The 20,088-nt window shown below is 43.2% G+C and overlaps 1 protein-coding gene across 3 annotated transcripts in view; it reads left to right on the top strand.

Moving 5' to 3' along the window:
* Positions 1 to 5,867: 5,867 nt before the first annotated feature.
* Positions 5,868 to 20,088, top strand: part of Dpp8 (dipeptidyl peptidase 8) — a 49,301-nt gene continuing 35,080 nt past the window's right edge. For 2 of the 3 annotated variants that reach the window (XM_055597412.1, XM_055597421.1), the window contains exons 1-6: positions 5,868 to 6,061; positions 8,294 to 8,430; positions 10,361 to 10,633; positions 12,910 to 13,022; positions 14,353 to 14,526; positions 16,628 to 16,796. In XM_055597412.1, coding sequence (XP_055453387.1) covers positions 8,415 to 8,430; positions 10,361 to 10,633; positions 12,910 to 13,022; positions 14,353 to 14,526; positions 16,628 to 16,796 — 745 coding nt within the window. In that variant the 5' untranslated portion in view covers positions 5,868 to 6,061; positions 8,294 to 8,414. The other variant, XM_055597416.1, reaches the window with a different exon arrangement.

A 20,088-nucleotide genomic window follows, 5' to 3' on the forward strand; every position in this document is an offset into this window, starting at 1 on the left:
AGGGCTTAAGCCTAGTTTCTGCTGTTGGCAAGAGATCGTGCCTGGCCCTGATGTTCACCTTTTTACAGACTCTTGTAATGCTTGAAGGGCTTTTAGAAAAGGAGTTTGTGAAGATGGGAATGTATCTTATTCGGTAGAGCACTTACCCAGCATACACAAAGCCCTAGGCTGAATCCCCAGAACCACATAACCTAGGCCTAGTCACCCACACATGTAATCCTAGCACTTGGAAGGCAAGAGAATCAAGAGTTCAAGGTCATCTTTGGAATTTGAGAGTAGCCTGGGATGCATGAAACTTTGTCTGAAGCAAAAAAGAAGGGGTGGAGGGAGCTGCTAAATTCAGCTATTTGGGGCCTCGCCTATGCACAAACCATCTAACCAGTTATCTACAACCAAAAACAGCTTTGTCTGTGTAATCCACTAAGGAAGAAAAGCTGTCTGCATTAACCCACGCATCTAGTGGGGAACAGTCAGATCATACCCCTAAAACCTCCTGACTCTGCCAAGGGGCCGAGTGCTGCACCCAGGTGTTACCAGAAAGGTCAATTTATCAATTACAGTTCAAAGGAAATCAGAGTTGTTTCCACCGGAGCTGAGGGCCTCTAGCCAGACCAGCTTTGCATGTGGCCTTTTCCTCACATTCTCTCCTTCCTACCTGAGAATTCTGGTTCTCTTAGCTGCTTATGTGATTGCCAAACACAGACACTTGGCAAATATTTGTGCATAAATAGTACAGCAGCAGCAGGAGTAAAATTCATATATTTGTTTGCATATCCTGGCACATAACATGAACATAATCAGTTTTCGGGGGAGAAGGAAACTGAGTGCCTGGTGGGCCAGGGTAGAAAGAAACATTTCACCCTATACTTTTTATACTTTCAAGCTAGTGTGTGTGTGTGTGTGTGTGTGTGTGTGTGTGTGTGTGTGTGTACTTGTTCATGTAAGTGTGCATGGGGGCGATGGGAGTGTATCGGAGTGTATCTGAGTGTGTGTGAATGTGTGTGGAGGCTAGAGGTCAACATAGCTGTTTTCCTCAGCCGCTCTCCGCCGTATCTTTTGAAACGGTCTCTCGCTGAACCTGGAGCTCACTGACTTGGCCATCGTGGCTGGTCAGTGAGCTCCAATGATCTGCCTATATCCACTGTCTCAGCACGAGGTTTAAAGATGCATACTGCACCCGGCCTTTGCATGTACCCGAAGACCAAACTCAGATGTCCACACTTTCACAGCAGCCACTTTAAAACTGAGCCATCTCTCAGGCCTCCTCATTGTTTTTTAAACACATGACATAACTGTCTATTCAAAAACTTAACTATAAAAAGAAAACCAGGAGGAAACCCATGTTTTGTTATTGTAGTTTGGTGCATGCTATGCCCCTAACCTCATCCACTGTTTCTTGAAATTACCAGCTCTCAGTATCCCCATTATCTACTTGAGATCATTTCCTCCACTACATTAGAGGCCTAGGTTGCCTGCTCTGACATCTTAAAACATCTCCATTCTGAAAGACATCATGTTAGATTAGCAAGATTATTGATATGTCTTCTAATCATGACTGAGAGTTATGTTTAGACTGTAGCCGAATTTGGGAGACTGATGCCTGTTGATGGAGAGATTGCACAAAGGCTTTTGCATGCCCCTCTGGTTCCTGAGGTTTTATTTTGCTTTGGTCTTGGTCGAGTTCTGCATCTAGGATCAGAGCAGTATAGTATCAGTATAGCATATGTGTGTTCATGTGCCTGCATAAGCAACATGTATGTGTTTAGTGTGCATGCACGTGTATATGTATGCATGGGAAAGTCAGAGGTAGACATTGGGTTTCCTCCTCAATTGCTGTCTGCCTAATTATTTATTTAATTAATTTTGAGACAGTAACTCATAGTGAACCTGAAGTCTGATGATTCAGTTAGCTTGTCTGGAGAGGAGGCCCAAGGAGTTGGCCTGTCTCTGTCTCCCCAGTGCTGAAATTACACGTGTGTGCTGCTGAGGCTTGGCTTTTTTACACAGGTACTTGGGATCAAACTCAGGTCACCATGCTTCCATGGAAACTACTTTACCAACTGACTTAACTCCCCAGCTCCTGAGATCATCATACCTTCTTGGTTAATTCTGGGAGTTCCACCTGAGAACTAACCATAAGTGGCTTTCTGACTTTAGTCAGATCACTCTCCTTCTCTGGGAAATAAAGAAGTATAGGGGATTATATGATACATTATTATATAACATTTAATAAGTAATTACATAACATTTATACAATGTATAACATATATATTAGAAGACAGATAGAATGTGTACACACACTTATGCACAAGATCCAGAAGGGTCGTGTCCCGGGAGGATGGTTCAGACACAAGGACTGGCTTTGTGCTTTCCACCTTCAGAGGAAAGGGTTTTACTGTATCACTCCCATCACCCTCATCAACAAATCACATGACACATGGAACCCCCATTGTACACAAACATTTCTAATTCCTTTCAGGGCATTACTTCCCTCAGTGATGTCCTTCTGAACTGTTGTGACTGTTCTCATTGTACTCTCTCTCATTGAGGGAGAGAACACTGAGAAACGGCTGACATCACTGTTAGCAAGGAGGTGAGTCTAGGCCGACCTGATGACTGGACTCTGATTCCTTAATCCCGATCACTGATAGAGGCCCAGAATAGAAGGCTGTCAAAATCTGTACTGTAGACCCAATACCTGAAACCAACACTGGCTCTAGGATGTAGCCTAGCTCCTACAGGAAGAGGTTTCAATTCTGACCACCCAGCCTTCCACTCACGATTTCTCTCCACGTGGTGGTTTGCTTCAGTCTACACAGGGATGGAGCTGTACCAGCCCTAAAGTACTATCTTTAAAGAAGATTTATTTTTATTTTATGTATATGAGTTTATCTGCATGTATGTATATGCACTATTGCATTCCTGGCCCTCAAGAGGCCAGAGGAGGGCATCAATCCCCTGGATCCCCTGGAAGTGGGTGTTAAGTAAGCCACTGTGTGGGTGCTGGGAACCCAACAAGAACATCATGCGCTTTTTTTTTTTTTTTTTTTTTTTTTATAATGTTCATGGTGTTTTGCCTGCATCTGTGTCTGTGTGAGGGTTTCAGAAGTTCTGGAACTTGTGTTATAGACACATGTGAGCTGCCATGTGGTTGCTGGGAATTGAACCAGGGTCCTCTGAAAGAGCAGCCAGTGGTCTTAACTGCTGAGCCATATCTCCAGCCTGAATCAAGTGTTCTTTTTCGTTTGTTTGTTTGTTTTGAGACAGGGTTTCTCTGTGTAGCCCTGGCTGTCCTGGAACTCACTTTGTAGACCAGGCTGGCTGCGAACTCACAGAGACACATCTGCCTCCCGTGAGTGCTGGGATTAAAGACATTCACCACCACGCCTGGCTTACACAAAGTGTTCTTAACTTCTGAGCCACCTCTCCAGCCCCATTCCTTGTGTGCGATCTCAGTTATGCCTCATGTTCTGGGAACTTGTCTTTTCATGTTCAGTGCCACCACTGCAGGGCAGCATATGCCAGCTAAGCTTTATCAATAACAAACAAGACTTGGCAAGGCCTAACTTGCTCGGCCAGCAGACATACAGTGAGACACTTTCAGACTCAGCCTCTGGCTCACATGTTCAGATGAAGGGTGAACGAAGATATCAGGCAGTTTCTTAGGTTTTTGTTGGTTTGGTTCGGTTTTGGTTTCTTGAGACAGGGTTTCACTGCTTAGCTCTCTTTGTCCTAGAACTCACTTTGTAGACCACGCTGGCCTTAAACTCACCTAGGTCCCCCGGCTTCTGCCTCCCCAGCTCTGAGATTAAAGTGTGTGTTGCCACACCTGGCACTTCTCAGGATTCTTGGCCTGTACCCTGGAAAAGACAATGCTGAACAAAAAGGAGTTATGGGACACGCATCCCTGAGCAGACAACGCTAGACTGTGCTTAATGGTCTTTATGTTCTTGGCAAGGGAGGAAGAAAGCCACATAGGCCGTAGGAAACTGTGCTAAATGGTCTTTATGTTCTTGCCAAGGGAGAAAGAAAGCCACATAGGTCATAAGAAACTGCAAGGAGAGAAGTATCTTGCAAGCAGTTTCCCAGGGGAGGCTGCCTGGAGCTCCCCACAAACCTCCTGTCTTCTCCACTAAGACCAGATAAGCTCTGGCTGGAACCTTTACTCTGTAGCTGTGTGGATGTAAGTGATGTTGCCAAGAGGCTATGCTACAGACATTGCCCTACAGCCTCTCCAGAGTTTGGGGGTTGTTTATAAGCCTTGGTGATGGGAGACTGAGCCCAAGGCTTCACAGCTACTAAGCCCCTTTCTGGTGGGAAAGGCAGAGGAGCTCGAGGGTGTCACTCTGAAGCAAGGCTGCTTGTCTGGTCTAGAACACACCATATAAGCCAGGCTGGCCTACACCTCACTGTCCAGCTTAGGCTAACCTCACACTCACAGCAGTCCTCCTGTCAGTTCCCCAAGTGGGGAGCCACACCCTGCTGCTAAGCACCTGTTCTACCACTGAGCTACATTCCCAGCCAGGGAGTTTGTTTGTCCACTGTAACCATGGCATAGGAGAGGGCAAACGAGCCTGAAGATGAGAAGATCCTAGTTTGACTCTCTCTTACTAAGTTCCCAGCTTGGTCTTGAACTTAGAATCCTCCTGCCTCAACGTCCTGAGTACTGGGATTACCAGCATGTAGCACCAGGCCCATCTTCTAATTCATTATGAGGATGCAAACTGCACAGAAGTCGGGAAATCTGCCCCTTTTTCCTCACTCTCTCTTTGTGAGCCCAGCTTGAGAATAGTGTCAGCACAAGAATCTGTTAGTGTGCAGGAAGTACGACACAGTTCATTGAATTTTGATAATGGGTGAGTGTGTGTCTTCAGTCTTAAAACCTGCTCTCAGGGCAGACCTTTAATACGGAATACTTAGAGAAAACCACTGTCCTTTTAGGGAGCTCTACATGAAAAAAAAAAAAAAAAAGTGAAGACTCATTTATCTTTGGAGAGTTTAGATTCTCCACCAACCTGGTCTCCTTGTCCTACTTTCTCAGCCATCCTTACCCGACTTTATTTTTTCTCTTTTTCTTAGCCAATGCATAGTGCATATTAGGAAATAAATTATGGGTCAAGGGATTTGCATCTGATTATAACAGCCACCTTTGGGCCTTATTTCTCCACTTTTAATGCGTCAGTGTCACAGACATCGCTCTTTCATCACAACTAAACAATATGTTGTTATATCCATTTTACAAAGGGTAGACCCTAACCTAAAAAGACTGGGTGGCCTACTAAAGATTTTAATATTAAAGACAAATTTCTGTATCCAAATTCAGTTTTTTCCCCCCATCGTAACTGTGCAATGCTGAGGTCTCCAAAGCCGTAGCTGGCCTCTGTCATCTCAGAAAGGCAGAAGTTTTGCCTTTTGGCTTACTGCTCTAATGCTAGTGTGAGAGAGAGAAGAGAGCAGAGAGAGGGAGGAAAGGGGGGAGGGAGGCAGAGAGACAGAGACTGGATTTTAGGGTGCATGACAGCCTGCGGGAGCTGGTTTGCTCTTCAGAAACCTTGTGGGTCCAAGTGCTTGTACCTGCTGAGCCATCTCACCGGGCCGTGAACAAGGAGTTTACCTACTTTGAGTAGGCAATGGAGATATGTTGACTGTATGGTGGGGTGAATGCTTGGTGATTCCTCTTAGGACTTCTCATCAATTCCCTGCCTTCCGTCCCCTTTCTGCGCTATTGCTTCCTACCAGGCAATCTAATTGGCGCGCCTCCTCCGGCCGCTGGGTGGCGCTGTGGGACCCGGTCGCGCACAGTGGCGAGAGTCCTCCTTCTTGGTCCGGCCGCTAGCCTTCCCCCGTCGGAGGGAGGGGCTCGAGGAACCGGAAGTGCCGAGGCCTCCGCTGCCTTCGCCGCCGCCGCCGTCTTTAAGCCCCTTCGTCCGCCGCCTGGGTGCCGCCGGCGTCGCCGCCGAGGAAGCTGCTGTGGCCCCGACGGGAGCGGAGGCGGCGCGGCATGAAGCGGCGTAGGCCCGCTCCATAGCGCGTCGGACGGTCCGGGCGGGCCCGGGGGAAGGTGCAGTATCCGCCCGCTCTCCCTCCCCTGCGCCCGCGAGGCCGCGGCGCTCCGGCCGGCCGCCCTCCGGCCGCTCCCGCGGGGAGAGCGGGCGGCTGGACCCCGCGGGCCGGAAGAGGAAGCGCACACTCGGATTGCGAGGCCGCCAACGTTCGCTAGGCGCCCCTAAGCACTGGCTGCTGCCGCTCGGACTCGCACGTCCGTTATCTTGATAGAGCCTGGCTCGGGTTGGGATGCCGGGGACGGTCCGGGCTTACGGAGGAGGAAACGGAAGTCCGCAGAGGCGAAGGGGTTCGCCTGAGGTCCGCCGGTGGCGGATGGGATTCGCCTTCGGACTCGCTACTTTTTCCCCAGCCGGTGTTCCTTCCTCCCTCCTGCTTCCCTCTAGATCCATTCCTCCGCGCTCACTGTCTCGCTGCCATTCTGTTCCACCCATTCGCAGAAGGGTCTTTGCCCTTTCTGTCCAGCTTGCTCATCCTCTTTAACTAAGCCTTGGTGTTCCTGCTGTCCTCTCTCGCAACATTCCCTGCCACACCTCTCCCTTGTTCGTGGCTTTCAAGCCCCGTTGCCTCTCCTAAACTTCCTTAGCTGTAGACACGGAGGAGTGAAATGGCTAGGCTCCAGTGAAGTGATTTAATTGGTCCTTACCGTAAAAACTATGGGATGCCATTTCTGTAGGTCCCACCCCAAGACTCCCGAAGCTCTTTTTAACCCAACATGCCATTTTCAGAATGAGGGCCTTCGCGCTTTGGGGAGGTGTCTTGAGTCTGCTAACATTTCTTAAGCCCCACTTGCCACATAGCTTTCTCACCTCTCCATCACCTATGTGGCATAGAGGGCTTGAAGTCTAAACTGATAACACGTAGTAACACATTTTTTTCTAAACTAGACTATCAACTGGCTTAGTGATTATTTTCCCAGGAAAGCTACCTATCTCATTTATTTTCAATCTTAACGGCAAGAAAACGAAGGCAAAAAAGGAACGCCCTTAAAATAAATAGGACATCCTTATCAAAAAAACAAAACAAACAAACCATCTAGCTGGGTATAGTCGTGCATAACTGCAACCCCAGCATTTGGGAGGCTGAGGCAAGAGGATCTTGAGTTCGAGGCTAGCCTTGGCTACAAAGTGGAACCCTGTCTCCAAACAGACAAATGAACACAAGTTAGATGATTAAATTCAAGTTCCCTTTCTGTTAAAAAGTGGCCTATAATGCACATTTTTATTGTACTGAATTTATTCTCTGAAGAGCTCTATATGACATGTAAAAGGAACTTAGGCACATAGAAATAAATTCTTTGTGTGTGTGTGTGCTTGTGTGTGCTTGCGGCTTTACACGCACATACCATGGTCTTACGGAAATCGGAGGATAACTTTTGGGAGTCAGTTCTCCCCTTCCACTTCGTTGAGGCAGAGTCTCAATTGCTGCACACTCCAGGCTAGCTGACCCTCCAACTTCGGCTGATTCTCTTCTCTTGCCTCCCTTGCCACATTAGGGGTGCTGGGTTTACAGACGCTCTGATGCTTTCCAGGGATCCTCAGGCTTCTGCCGTCTGCCACAAGTGCTTTTACCTTTGAACCAATTCCCTAGCCTTAGAAATAAATCTGCCGATTTCAAGGCTTTGCAATTGACACCTCACATCTATATGCCTTTTGTAACCTTTTAAAACGTTTTGTATGTGTGAAGGTATGTGTGTGCGAGTGCAGTTCCTGTAGAGACCTGAGGTGTTAGGTCCCCCAGAGAACTGGTCTTTGAGGTGGTTGTGAGCAGCCAGAAGTGGCTGCTGGGAACAGAACCTGGGGCCTCTGCAATACCATTATTAGCTCTTAACCGTTGAACCATTGCCAACCCACTTTTTTCAATTTTTAAAGCCCTTTTATACTTTTCTCTTTAATGTGTTTGGGTCAATATTTACACTATTGTTGGGATTTAACTGCTCAGTTTGAGCTATACATTTCTGGAAGAAGTATATTTAGTGCTGACCTTGTTAGCATAGGTCTGCAAATTCAGCATTCAGGAGGCCTAAGAATTCAAGACCTGCCTGGCATTTGTAAGACCTATCAAAAACTATATATATCACAAACACAGTTTTAACATATTGGAGATCCAAAATAATTCAGACATTACACTAAAAATCTGTCGGTTAAATATCATTTTTGGATTTTTAGGCTTATTTTTTGACCATATGTGGTCCATTTTAATGATCAACAATCTCTTATCTGGTAAGCAGGATTGGATGGTGAAAAAAGGAAAGATTCCTGTGAGAAGAGAGCAGGATGAACGAAGAGATCTGTGCTTAAAGTTGGGCCAGGTGAAAATGATCTCTTTGAAAGTAGAAGAGATCTGAGCAGATGAAAATACAATCAGGTAGGCACCAGGGAAGGTCCATAAGTGGAGAGGTTGGTGGGTTGTGAGGTACATGCACTATGAATGAGAATGAGTAGGACCTTGTTTTAGAAAATTCAGGCCACATATTTTGAGAATGTGTTTTTGTATACAGAGTATCAAGGACTCCTGGAAACTAGTTATACATTTGCACAATATCTGTTGTGCAGAGTAAATATTTACTGTCAACAGAGTGGCAGAATATCATTTTAACGACACTTTGTGTGTGTGTAGACGTAGCACAACCCATTCAGAAATTCCCAGTTTTTAGATAGAAGCTGATGTGAGTTTTTACATAGAAGTTGTTAATGACTCCAGCTGAGTAGTAGAGAGCTCTGGAAGTTTATACTGAGCTGTTCTTTTCTGTTCCTTGGCCTTGGAACTTGCAGAGGTTGGAGTAGATACGTGATTTCACACTTAGGGTAACTGAGTTAGATTGGTATAGATTCTTTTCATTTTCGTTCCTTGCTCCATCAGAAAATTAGGTCCTTTGACATACCTCCCCTAGCTTTTAGGTGGCCCAGCAGCCACCACTCTAACATACTGCCACTTGATACTCGAGTCCCAGTTGATCTAAAAACTCAACTCTCTGCCGGATTTTAGTCAGTGGAGCCTGGATGCCCAATGATGAGAGTGTTACAACTTTACCTGATGTAACAGTATTTGGACTACTTTGTCATTGTTACATTATAAGTGATAGTATCGTGCACAGAAAATGATACAGTGTTCCTTGTGCACAGTTCAGTACTTTTGCATACCAGTAATGCAAGTTCGGTGGACTGACTCACAGCCCACACCTTCGGGTAACTTGCTGGATCACAGATAACATCTTAGCATGAATTGATGGTAACTGCAAAGCTGAACTTTAAAAGAGAGACATCATTGTAAATACACAGCAGGTATTGATTGTTGAAGTAGTTAATGATTATGTGAAATGTGGTTACATACCTGTAGTTTAGTTTGTGGAACTGGGATTGAACCCACCACTGAGCTACATCTCTTCATGGTTTTATGATAGCCTTTTTGTTGTAGTTATTTTTCTATGATAGTTTGCTCATGTCACGTTTAAGTATCAGAAAAGATTGAGGGGGAAAAGTGTATCTTCTGGGTTTGCAAAATAAGTATAATCAGTTCTCAAGGCTATTACATAATTATGGTGTCAAACTAGTAAATTGGGTTTCAGACTTATAAAATGCTGATGTAAATATCATATGCTTTCTTCATTGACTACTTTGACTAATTAAAGCCACCTAAGATAGCCTTTTCTTTTTTTGAACAGTATAGAAATTACATAACAGGAAGACTACTCTTCAGTAAAACACTAAGTACGACAAGTGCTTTCAGATTGCTACATTCTGAACCTTCTGCTCTTCTCTAGAAAGTGTTTAGTTGTTAGGGTTCCCTCTCTGGAAGAGAAAACAATGTTATTTTCTCAGGTTACTGCTTAAGTTGCTGTAAGTTCATTGTCACAATGTTATTCTAATTTGTTACATTTCAGAAACAGGATCAGTATTTGTTAGATGTGTTACTTTTTAAAATGCAAAAACACTTACCTCCCTTGGCACATAACTTCACTATTGACATGTTCTGGGGTGGAATTTAGCAGCCAACTGGCACATGGCCTGTTTCCTTCCAGTGTGAGAAAGGAAAAGGGATTTTTGGCAGGAGGTACCTAAGGAGAGCCTTTTATAAAAGCTCCCGAAGGGATTTATAGTCACTGTGAAATTGACATGACCTCAATTTTTACCCAAAAAATTTTTGGAACTGAGCACAGAGGTGGGGGTTGGGAACACCACTGTTGCTTTTCTTACTAGGTTTCATTGCAGCTGTGCGGGAAGGCTTATTATTATATTATTGTGATAGTAGAAGACAGCCCTGTGAGCATCTTCTTGTGCCTTTTTTGATTTTCCAGGAAAATGCAACATGGCAGCAGCAATGGAAACAGAACAGCTGGGTGTTGAGATATTTGAAACTGCAGAGTGTGAGGAGGGAACTATAGAATCTCAGGATCGACCTAAACTGGAGCCATTTTATGTAGAGCGATATTCTTGGAGTCAGCTGAAAAAGCTGCTTGCTGATACCAGAAAATACCATGGCTACATGATGGCCAAGGCGCCACATGACTTCATGTTTGTGAAGAGAACGGATCCCGATGGACCTCACTCAGACAGGGTCTATTATCTTGGTGAGTGAAGTTGCACTTTCAGAGAGAGCGCATTTCCTCAAGTCTGAGCATTAAATGTAATTCAGATTCAATTTTGGTTGTAACCAAATCTGTGGCTCATTTCAAAGAAAGAAAATCACTTAATTTGAAGAACTTTTTTTTCTTTTTGGTTTTCTTTTTTCTTTTTGGTTTTTCAAGATGGTTTCTCTGTGTAGCCTTGGCTGTCCTTTGTAGATCAGGCTGGCTTTGAAATCACAGATCCACCTGCCTCTGCCCCCGTGAGTGCTAGGATTAAAGGTGTGCACCACTTCTGGCTTTAATTTGGTGAACTTTTGTTCAGTGGCTGTATTAATTTTGAATTGTTCCATTAGCCATATTTTTACTTGGAGGTAGTTGACCATGATCTTTTTGACAAAGTTGAATTTAAACCGAGAGTTGATTAAAGCTGGCTTGAAATGCCTTTCCTTGAGTGTGGTCAGCTTAGAACACACTGAAAACCTTTAGTGTTTTCCCCCTCGGGAGATGCAGCTTTCCCTGCTCTAAACCAAGTCTCGGTCTCTTTGTCCTGAGTCCATTTATTCCACACTTGGGCTCTGTCTAAATTAAATATGTTAGTTCACTGAGTGCTTTTCCTGTTTGGTCCTGGGGATTGAATCCAGGGCCCTGTGCATGTTAAGAACACACACATGCCACCACTGAGCTACACCATAGCCTCTCTGAACACTCACTCCTTTATCTGCCTTCTATATGTGTGTGTCATTATGTTCAGCTCCTAATTTTTAAAAAAAATTTATCAACTGTATTTGTGTGGGGGTGGGGTGTGAGCGCACACACATAAGTGCACGATGGCATACATACCTGTGTAGAGAATACTGACTTGTTATATGGGTGCTGAGAACGGAACTCTGGTCCTTGTGATTATACAGCAAGTATGCAGTTTAGCTTTGTCTCCAGCCTTCCTAGTCACAGAGCTTTGTTTGCTTTGTATGTATTTCATTCTGCCCTGATGGTCTTTTCAGTCAGACCCGGCTCCAGTTGAGACCTCTTTTTCTTTTCCCTTCTCCAGGAAAGCAACAGACTTTCAGCAAGTCACACATTAGATTCTGTTATTTCACTAAGTGTACTTTCATGTCCAACTCCAAAGATATTATTGTTATAGTCACAGAACTTTATAATGAAGAAAAACTAGAACTAAGTAGAACTTGTTTGTTTCTAAGTACATTTTAGATGGTTAAGAAAAGGAAGCAGTTTTCGAATCTGAAATCACACTGAAATCTCATCTGTTGCCAACTGAAACTAACAACAAAACCAAACAATAACAGTTTTCTTAATGTTGTTTTATATGCTTTAATAGCTTTGTCTTGAGCTGGACTAAGATTTGAATATCCAAGGTGAAGAGATGACTCAGTGACCCGAGTTAAGTAAACTTGGGAGTACTTGCTGCTCTTCTCTAAGACCTTCATTAAGCTGGTAGTGCTCACATCATCTGGGGCCTTCCACCCGCCTATCATTCCAGCTCCAGGGGAGCTGACACCCTCTTCTGGTCTCACCCAGTACCTACACTCATGTGGCATACACTTACGCATGCTGGAGTACTTGTGTGCTCGCACACACATACACGATTAAGGTGAAACCTGAGCATTTTCTGGGAAACTTTTGGGGGTTGTTTTTATGTTTATGTCTTCTTAGTTTGTTGAGGCACAGCTTCTCAGTCTGCCCACACTGTCCTCCAGCTCACAGTCCTGCCATTCCTGAGAGCTGAGGTTGTAGACATGTGCCAGGGCACCATTAAAAGCCTTGGCAGTCCTGTTGCTGTTTTCCTTAGACTTTTGAGACAAGGTTTCAGTTAGCCCAGGCTGGCCTTTAACTCCTGACTCTTCTGCCTCTACCTCCTGAGCTCTGGGATTACATCTGTTTGCTCCACCTGCTTAGCTTGAAATATTGTTTTTATTATTGTTGTTGTTTTCTTTTGTTTGTTTTGAGACAGGATTTCTCTGTGTAGCCTTGGCTGTCCTGGAGCTCCCTCTGTAATAAGGCTGGTTGAACTCAGAGATTTGCCTGCCTCTGTCTCCCAAGTGCTGGGATTAAAGGCGTGCCCTACCACTACCTGGCAAAACATTGTTTTTATTCAAAGAAATTTCAAAGGCATAAGGCATGTGCATTCCTACTTAATAACATAATTTTTGTTTCTGTGGAATGGAAAACATTGTAATATGTAGGAAACAAAAACAAACAAACAAAAAAAAACAGTATTACAAAATAATAATGTGTTTTTTTTTTTTTTTTTTTCCTTATAGCCATGTCTGGTGAGAACAGAGAAAATACACTGTTTTATTCTGAAATCCCTAAAACTATCAACAGAGCAGCAGTCTTAATGCTTTCTTGGAAGCCTCTTTTGGATCTTTTTCAGGTAAAAACAAGTATTCTTATTTCTTTGATTTGGTATATGGTTCATTTATTTCAGGACAAAGGTTCATCTTGGGTTTATAATTTAAGTAGATGTGAATGAAAAGGAATTAAAATGGAAGCCTTTTATATGTATAACCTTTAAATTACAAATTCCCTGTATCTAAAACCAACCATAGGATATTGAATTTTTTTGGTGTTGTTTTAGTTTGTGTCTGTGAATGTCTTGCTGGCATGTATGTCTGTGCACCATGTGCGTGCCTGGTACCCATAGGTGTCAGAAGTCATTGGAGCCCGAGGAACTGGAGTTAGAGATAGTTATGAACCATCTGATGTGGGTACTGAAAAATCAAACTCATGTCCTCTAGAAGAACAAATGTTCTTAACCACTGAGCTATCTCTCCAGCCCTATCTGTTTTTGAAACAAAGTTTGACTTAGTATCCCTGGATTGCCTGAGGCTCACTATGTAGACCAGGCTGGCCCCACACTTCTGATGAGCCTCTTCGTCTTTGCCTCCTAGAACTTGGGTATATACCTGTAATTCCGGTACTCTAGAGGTGTGAAGGCAGATAGGTCAGATGGGCAGAAGTTAGAGGCTCACTAGTACTGCCACAACACACACACACACACACACCAGTGTATTCTCTTGGCTTGCCTAGAGTATGCCTGGCTACTAATGTAGCTGGGGAGATCTCTATTCTACAGTTAGCTATGCAAAACTACTGAATTATGGCTAGTTATAGAGGGCCTTGGCTGTTAAGATAATGGGCTTGATTATTATTTTTTTTTCTTTTCTTTTTTGAGACAGGGTTTTTCTGTATAGCCATGGCTGTCCTGGAATTTGCCCTAGACCAGGCTGGCCTCAAACTCAGAGATTACCTGCCTCTACCTCCTAAGTGCTGGGATTAAAGGCATGCACTACTATGGCTGGCTTATTCTTGTTTTCTAATTTATGCAATAGTGATTAAATGGTTCTTTTTTTAAAACTTAATTAATTAATTCCATTTACATCTCAGTCATAGGCCCCTCCCTACTCCCCTCCTAGCCCCACCCTTCCTCCTGCATCTCCTTTCCCTATTCCTAAAAATAGGGGAACCCCCTACCCCATACCCCAGCTCATCTATTCACATGAGGACTGAGTTTGTCTTGATTAAATGGTTTTTAACTCAGAATTTCAGGAGACTTTCTGAAATTAATCTAGTTAGACTTGTTGGCAACTTTTGAGTCACCTAGGATGCAGACTTGAGCACAATAGAGATGCTAGGATTTCAGTGAATTGCAAAGACCCAGTCTCAGAAGACCAAACAGGTGACTTTTTTTTTTTTTGTCTTAGGCGACATTGGACTATGGGATGTATTCTCGAGAGGAAGAGCTGCTCAGAGAAAGAAAGCGCATCGGAACTGTGGGAATCGCAGCTTATGACTATCACCCAGAAAGTGGAACATTCCTGTTTCAAGCTGGTAGCGGAATTTACCATATCAAAGATGGAGGGCCGAATGGGTTTACAGTAAGTTGCAGTTAGTGTGTGTTAACTGTTCGGGGTCCTACAGAGAATTTACCTACACCAGAAAGGAGATGAGCAAAAACCAAAGGTCAGTTTACTGCCCACTAAGAAATTAATGTGTGTTTCTAATTTTAGTAGTTGACAGTTTGGGAGCAGGGAGAACAGCTGGGCAGTTAAAAACAGTAGCTGTTCTTTTAGAGGACCCAGGTTCAATTCTCAGCCCCAACATGTTAGATCACAGTCCCAGGGGATCCAACACCTTCTTCTGGCCTCTGTGGACACCAGACATGCAAGTGGTACAGACACATGAAGGCAAAACACATATAACACATAAGATGAAGGTAAAAATAAAATCTTAAAATAAACTAACAAACAAAAAACAGATGGGCACTGGAGAAATGGCAGTTCAGTGGGCTCACAGCCACCTCGAACTCCATCTTTGGGGATATCCTGGCTTCTGTAGGTACCCGCACTCACGTGCACACCTGAACACAAACATGGACATACATGAATAATAAAAATGTTAAAAGTAGGGTTTTTTTTGAAAGGTTAATAGTTTTTCCATGGTATAAAGATATAATTTTTTAATATCATTTTATTTTTCAGTGTGTGTATGTGAGCACAGGTGCTCTCAGAGGCTAGAGGTGTAGATTCCCTGGAGCTGGAGTTACAGACACTTGTGAGCTGTCTGACATGAGTGCTGGGAATTGAACCCTTTTACCCCAATATACAATATACAATTTTTAAAATGTTCAAAATCCTTTCTGTGCTAGCAGATACAGAAAATGGCTAATTTCCCTTTTCCCTGAGTGCCGAGAGAGATTTTGAAAGATATTATCACAGGTTGTTTGTTTGTTTTCTTTTTTGGTTTTCCTGAAAAGCTAATTATCTTTATAAATGAATTTATCTTTAGTTTTATTCCAAGTAATTCTTTATGAATAACTGGAGTGAATCTTTTGGTAGGATCATTGATCTTGGCTATCATTACATAAAAATTTTTGAGAAGCCAGATGGTGATGGCACACCCCTTTAATCCCAGCACTTGGGAGGCAGAGGCAGGTAAATCTCTTGAGTTCAAAGCCAGCCTGGTCTACAGAGTAAGTTCTAGGACAGCCAGGGCTATACAGTGAAACCTATCTTGAAAAACCAAGAAAAAAAAAATTGAGAAGAGCTGGAGAGATGGTTCAGTGGTTAAGAGCACTGGATGTTCTTCCAGATGTTCTTCCAGTGGGCTCAATTCCCGGAACCCACGTGGCACCTTACAGTTGTCTGTAACCCTACTTCCAGGGGATACAATGCCCTTTTCTGGCCTCATCGAGTGCTGAACACACATGTGGTACACAAATATGCAGACAACACACCATATACATAAAATGAAAATAAATCTTTTAAAAGTTAAACACTTTTCCATTTATTTGTTTCTTTAGTGTGTATGTGTACAGGCCTCAGGGTGTATACGGAGGTCAGAGGACAACTTGGATTGCTTTGTTCTCTCATTTCACCAGGAACCGAACTTGGGTTGTTGGGCTTAGCAGCAGGAACCTTTCTTTACCTGCAGAGCCGTCTTACCATTCCTCATTGCATGTCTTATAAGCAAGCTCACTTTTATTGGTAAAATTAATTTTAAATGTTTAATGATATATTCAGAATTGTGTTTAAACAATTCAACAAGCCAGGCATACTGGCACATACCCTTAAGGCCAGTACTCAAGAGTCAGAGGCAAGCATATCTCTGTGAGTTCAAGGTCAGCCTGGTCTACTTAGTGAGTTCCAGACTAGCCAAGGCTATAGTGAGACCCTGTTTCAAAAAAAAAGTTCAACAGATAATAATTGCTCCATTAAACAGGCTGAGCAACAAACTTTCTGAAATGCTGTTACATTGTCTTGGGATATGATACAGTATTATCTATTACTCTTTGCTCTTCTATTTGTTGTTTAAAAGAGTCCTTAATAAGTTAAATCAATTGAAGTATATTTTTTCTGGGATGCAGCTGTCACAATGTATATTTTAGTTAGAATACCATTTATCTTATTGGAAGAATGCTGGAAAACAAGTTTGTGTTTGTCAACCTGATAATGTACCTTAAGATGTTTACTTTTCTAGCAACAACCTTTACGGCCTAATTTGGTGGAAACCAGTTGTCCCAATATACGAATGGATCCAAAGTTATGCCCTGCTGATCCAGACTGGATAGCTTTCATTCACAGCAATGATATCTGGATCTCGAACCTTGTAACCAGAGAAGAACGGAGGATCACCTATGTGCACAATGGTAAGGCAGCTCTGCAGCTAGGTTTGCTGAGGTGTATTTGGAAAGCTGAATTTGCTTTTACTTCCATTTTAAAATTAGAGCAAGCTGGATGATCATTTTTAAGTTCAGGTGTTTAAAATTTTAAAGTAATGGAGAAGGTCTGAATACATGGTCTGCACCTCTTAAATAATGCCACTGTCTTCTCAGCCATTTTCAAATACCACAGTGCACCTGTTCCCCAAAACCCCCCTCATTAAATGAACTTTTAAGAAAATTAGACTTGATTGGGGATACAAACATAAAAGCCAATTACACACGAGCAGAAACTGCCTGCAAAACAAACCTGCCTGGAGCGCCTGTGTAGCTGCTGTTGTAGTGGGGATGTGGACTGTAGAACCACGTGCATTGTGAACATAGTTAAGTAGCTTTGTTGATTGACAAATGGAGTCTGAGGCAAGAGGAATATTCACTTCATGCTGTCTCAGAAAATAAGAGCTGGACGTAGTGACACCTTTAATCCTAGCACCTGGGAGGGAGAGGCAGGAAGATCTGAGTTCCAGGCCAGCCTGGTCTTCATAGTGAATTACAGGACAGCCAGAGCTGCTTAGTGAGACCCTGTCTTGAAAACAACAACACCACAACCAAACAGTTCCAAAAGGCAGGACCTGAATTTGTCACAAATTGATTGCTGGACTGAGCTCACGGAAGAAGTGATGTATGAGAAGGAACACTTTCCTGTAGCTTCCCCCATGTCTTTCCTCACCCTCTCTGGCATTGTTGGGCCATTCACTATGCTGACCTCATTCCTATATATGTACAGTTAGACCTGTGATAGCGGTATTTGTAATGGACACACGCAGACATTTTGTCGTATTATTATTGATCATTCTCTAAGCAGTATGGTGTAGCATGCTTACACTGCCTACAGTGTAAGTAAGTAATCTCATTGGAGTCTACGTGAGGGTGCAGTTGAGCGCTGTAGAAACACAGTAGTGTTTTATGTAAACACTTAGGCCTTTGCAGCTTGTGGTCTTTGAATAGGAGCTTAAGGGAAGCAACCTTTAGTGACTCTAAAGGAGAATTGTAGCAAGGTGCAGGCTGGTAATGCGATGCTGGCCATCAAGCAGCTAATAAACTAATAACAGCAAAACAGGGTAAGTCGAATGTGGAGTTCTGTAGAGCACCAAGAGAGGCTTGGAAGCTCTGCAAAGGCTTCCCAGAGAAGATGCATTGACCTGACCTTCAGTGATGTCTCTTTGTTAGCAGAGTGTTCCAGAAGGACGACTGAGTGAGAACCGTCTTACTTTAAAGGGTGCTGTTGCCTTTGTGAGGCTCTGGAAACACACTCAGTTGTCCAGCAGGGTCAGTGGAGGAGTCTTCAGCAACTGAGCCAGTGGTTATGGTTGTCCTGGACATAATGGTTTTAGATATTACAGACAGGATACTGGCGTCATAGGATGCCATGTTAAGAGGTCAGCATAGAGAGAAAGAGGGTGGGGAAAATGTTGGAAAAGTACACAATTGCTGTTTCTTGAGTTTTCTTTAACATCAGGAAATGGGAAGAGTGTCTAATAGCAGCAGAAATGTTAGGTGAGTTAGTTAACCATTCTGTTGAAAATTGAAGCTGTTTTTCATGCTGTCAATGAACCCTGAACAGTGTATACCACTTGTATTTGAGACTGAGGCTGCATAGCTCTAAAAAACTGTCAGGAATAAGGCATTTTAAAGTTTTTGTTTGTTCGTTTTTGTTTTGTTTTGTTTTTTAAGATAGGCTCTCTCTTTGTAGTTCTGAGTATCCAGAACTCACTGTGTAGAACAGACTGGCTTTGAATTCTAGAGATCTGCCTGTCTCTGCCTCCCAAGTGCACTGATATTTAAGGTGTGTACTATTATGCCTGGCTTTCTTTCTTTTGTAAAATTGTTTTCCATGGAGAATTTTTTGAAGACTAGCAGAATTTCAAGTATAAAGTTCTGGAATTTTGGAGAATGTTATAGCTTTTTATTCCCTTGTAGGTATGTGGTATATTTATTGTTTCTAGTGTTAGTGTAGTGGTTAATAGTACAGGTAGAGAATATAGAATACTATAGAACCAGGCTATCTGAGTTGAGGGTTGTGCCTACCATTCATTAATTCTGACCTCATCAAATTAGTTAGTCTTGGTTTTTGCATTTGTAAAAATGTGACCCAACTGATTATCATCCCAGGACTATCACGGGCCTTAATTATTTCTGTGCAGTGTTTAGAATAGTGGCTGAAGCAGAGAGCTGTGAATTGTCTGTTTATATAGAAAGGGAAGGAAGAAGGGAGTGTGGCCAGCCAGTGTGTTAATCACAGAAGGCTGTGGTGAGAGCCTGCCGTAGAAAGTGAGCTTGATGCATGTGTGCATCAAACGTACAGGTGCAGGTGTGCTTATTCTCTGCACAGTATGATGGAGACATTTAAAAATACTGGTTCCTGCCCCCAGTTATCCTCCGCTTGGAAGACATGGTGATACCAGTTATCCACTTAGGAAGTAACTTGTAAGTAGTAAAGATACAAACCCCCTGGATCCCTGTCTTCACATCTAAAGAAGAACAAAGTAGAAAATCAAGTTGGAGACATAGTTTATAGTAGTTAAGGGACCCAAGAAACGCAGCATTGATCTTGGCTCTTTTCCGTATTCCACATTTCAGAAAGTTCTGAACTCATTGTTGTCATTAGCCTGTGTTAAAATTCATTTGGTAGTAAACACTGACCTGAGCTGGCTTGAGAGTATTTATAAAGCTTGCCCTGCTCAGTGTGCCTTTCCTTTAGTTTGCTGCTGGAAAATTGAGGTATTGGATTACAGTTTATTCGGCTGTGCTGTCAGTTGTGTTTCCTAATACACCATAGCTGTGTACTGTATCAAGAGTCTGAATTCCAAACAGTTGACTCAGTTATTGGATAAGGGAGTGTTGGTTCTTATGCACATTCACTTCTCACAGTGTAGAATATGGATGATCAAAAATGGTAAATTAGGTCTAAAGAGATGGCTCAGAGATTAAGAGCATTGACTGTGCCAAAAGTCTAGAGCTCAGTTTCCAGCAACCACATGGCTCACAACCATCTATAATGAGATCTGGTGCCCTTTGCTGGTGTGCAGGTGTTCATGCAGGCAGAGCACTGTACATATAACAGATAAATAAATCTTTTTTAAAATGGTAAATTAAAGCTGGGTGTAGGGATGCATACGTTTAATGCCAGCTCTTTGAGAGGCAGAGGCAGGCAGTTCTTTCAGGACAGCCTGGTCTACAAAGTGAGTTCTAGGACTGCCAGGCTTACACAGAGAAACCC

This window comes from Psammomys obesus, unplaced genomic scaffold, assembly GCF_907164565.1.
Source record: "Psammomys obesus unplaced genomic scaffold, mPsaObe1.curated_primary_1811, whole genome shotgun sequence".
NCBI lineage: Eukaryota > Metazoa > Chordata > Mammalia > Rodentia > Muridae > Psammomys > Psammomys obesus.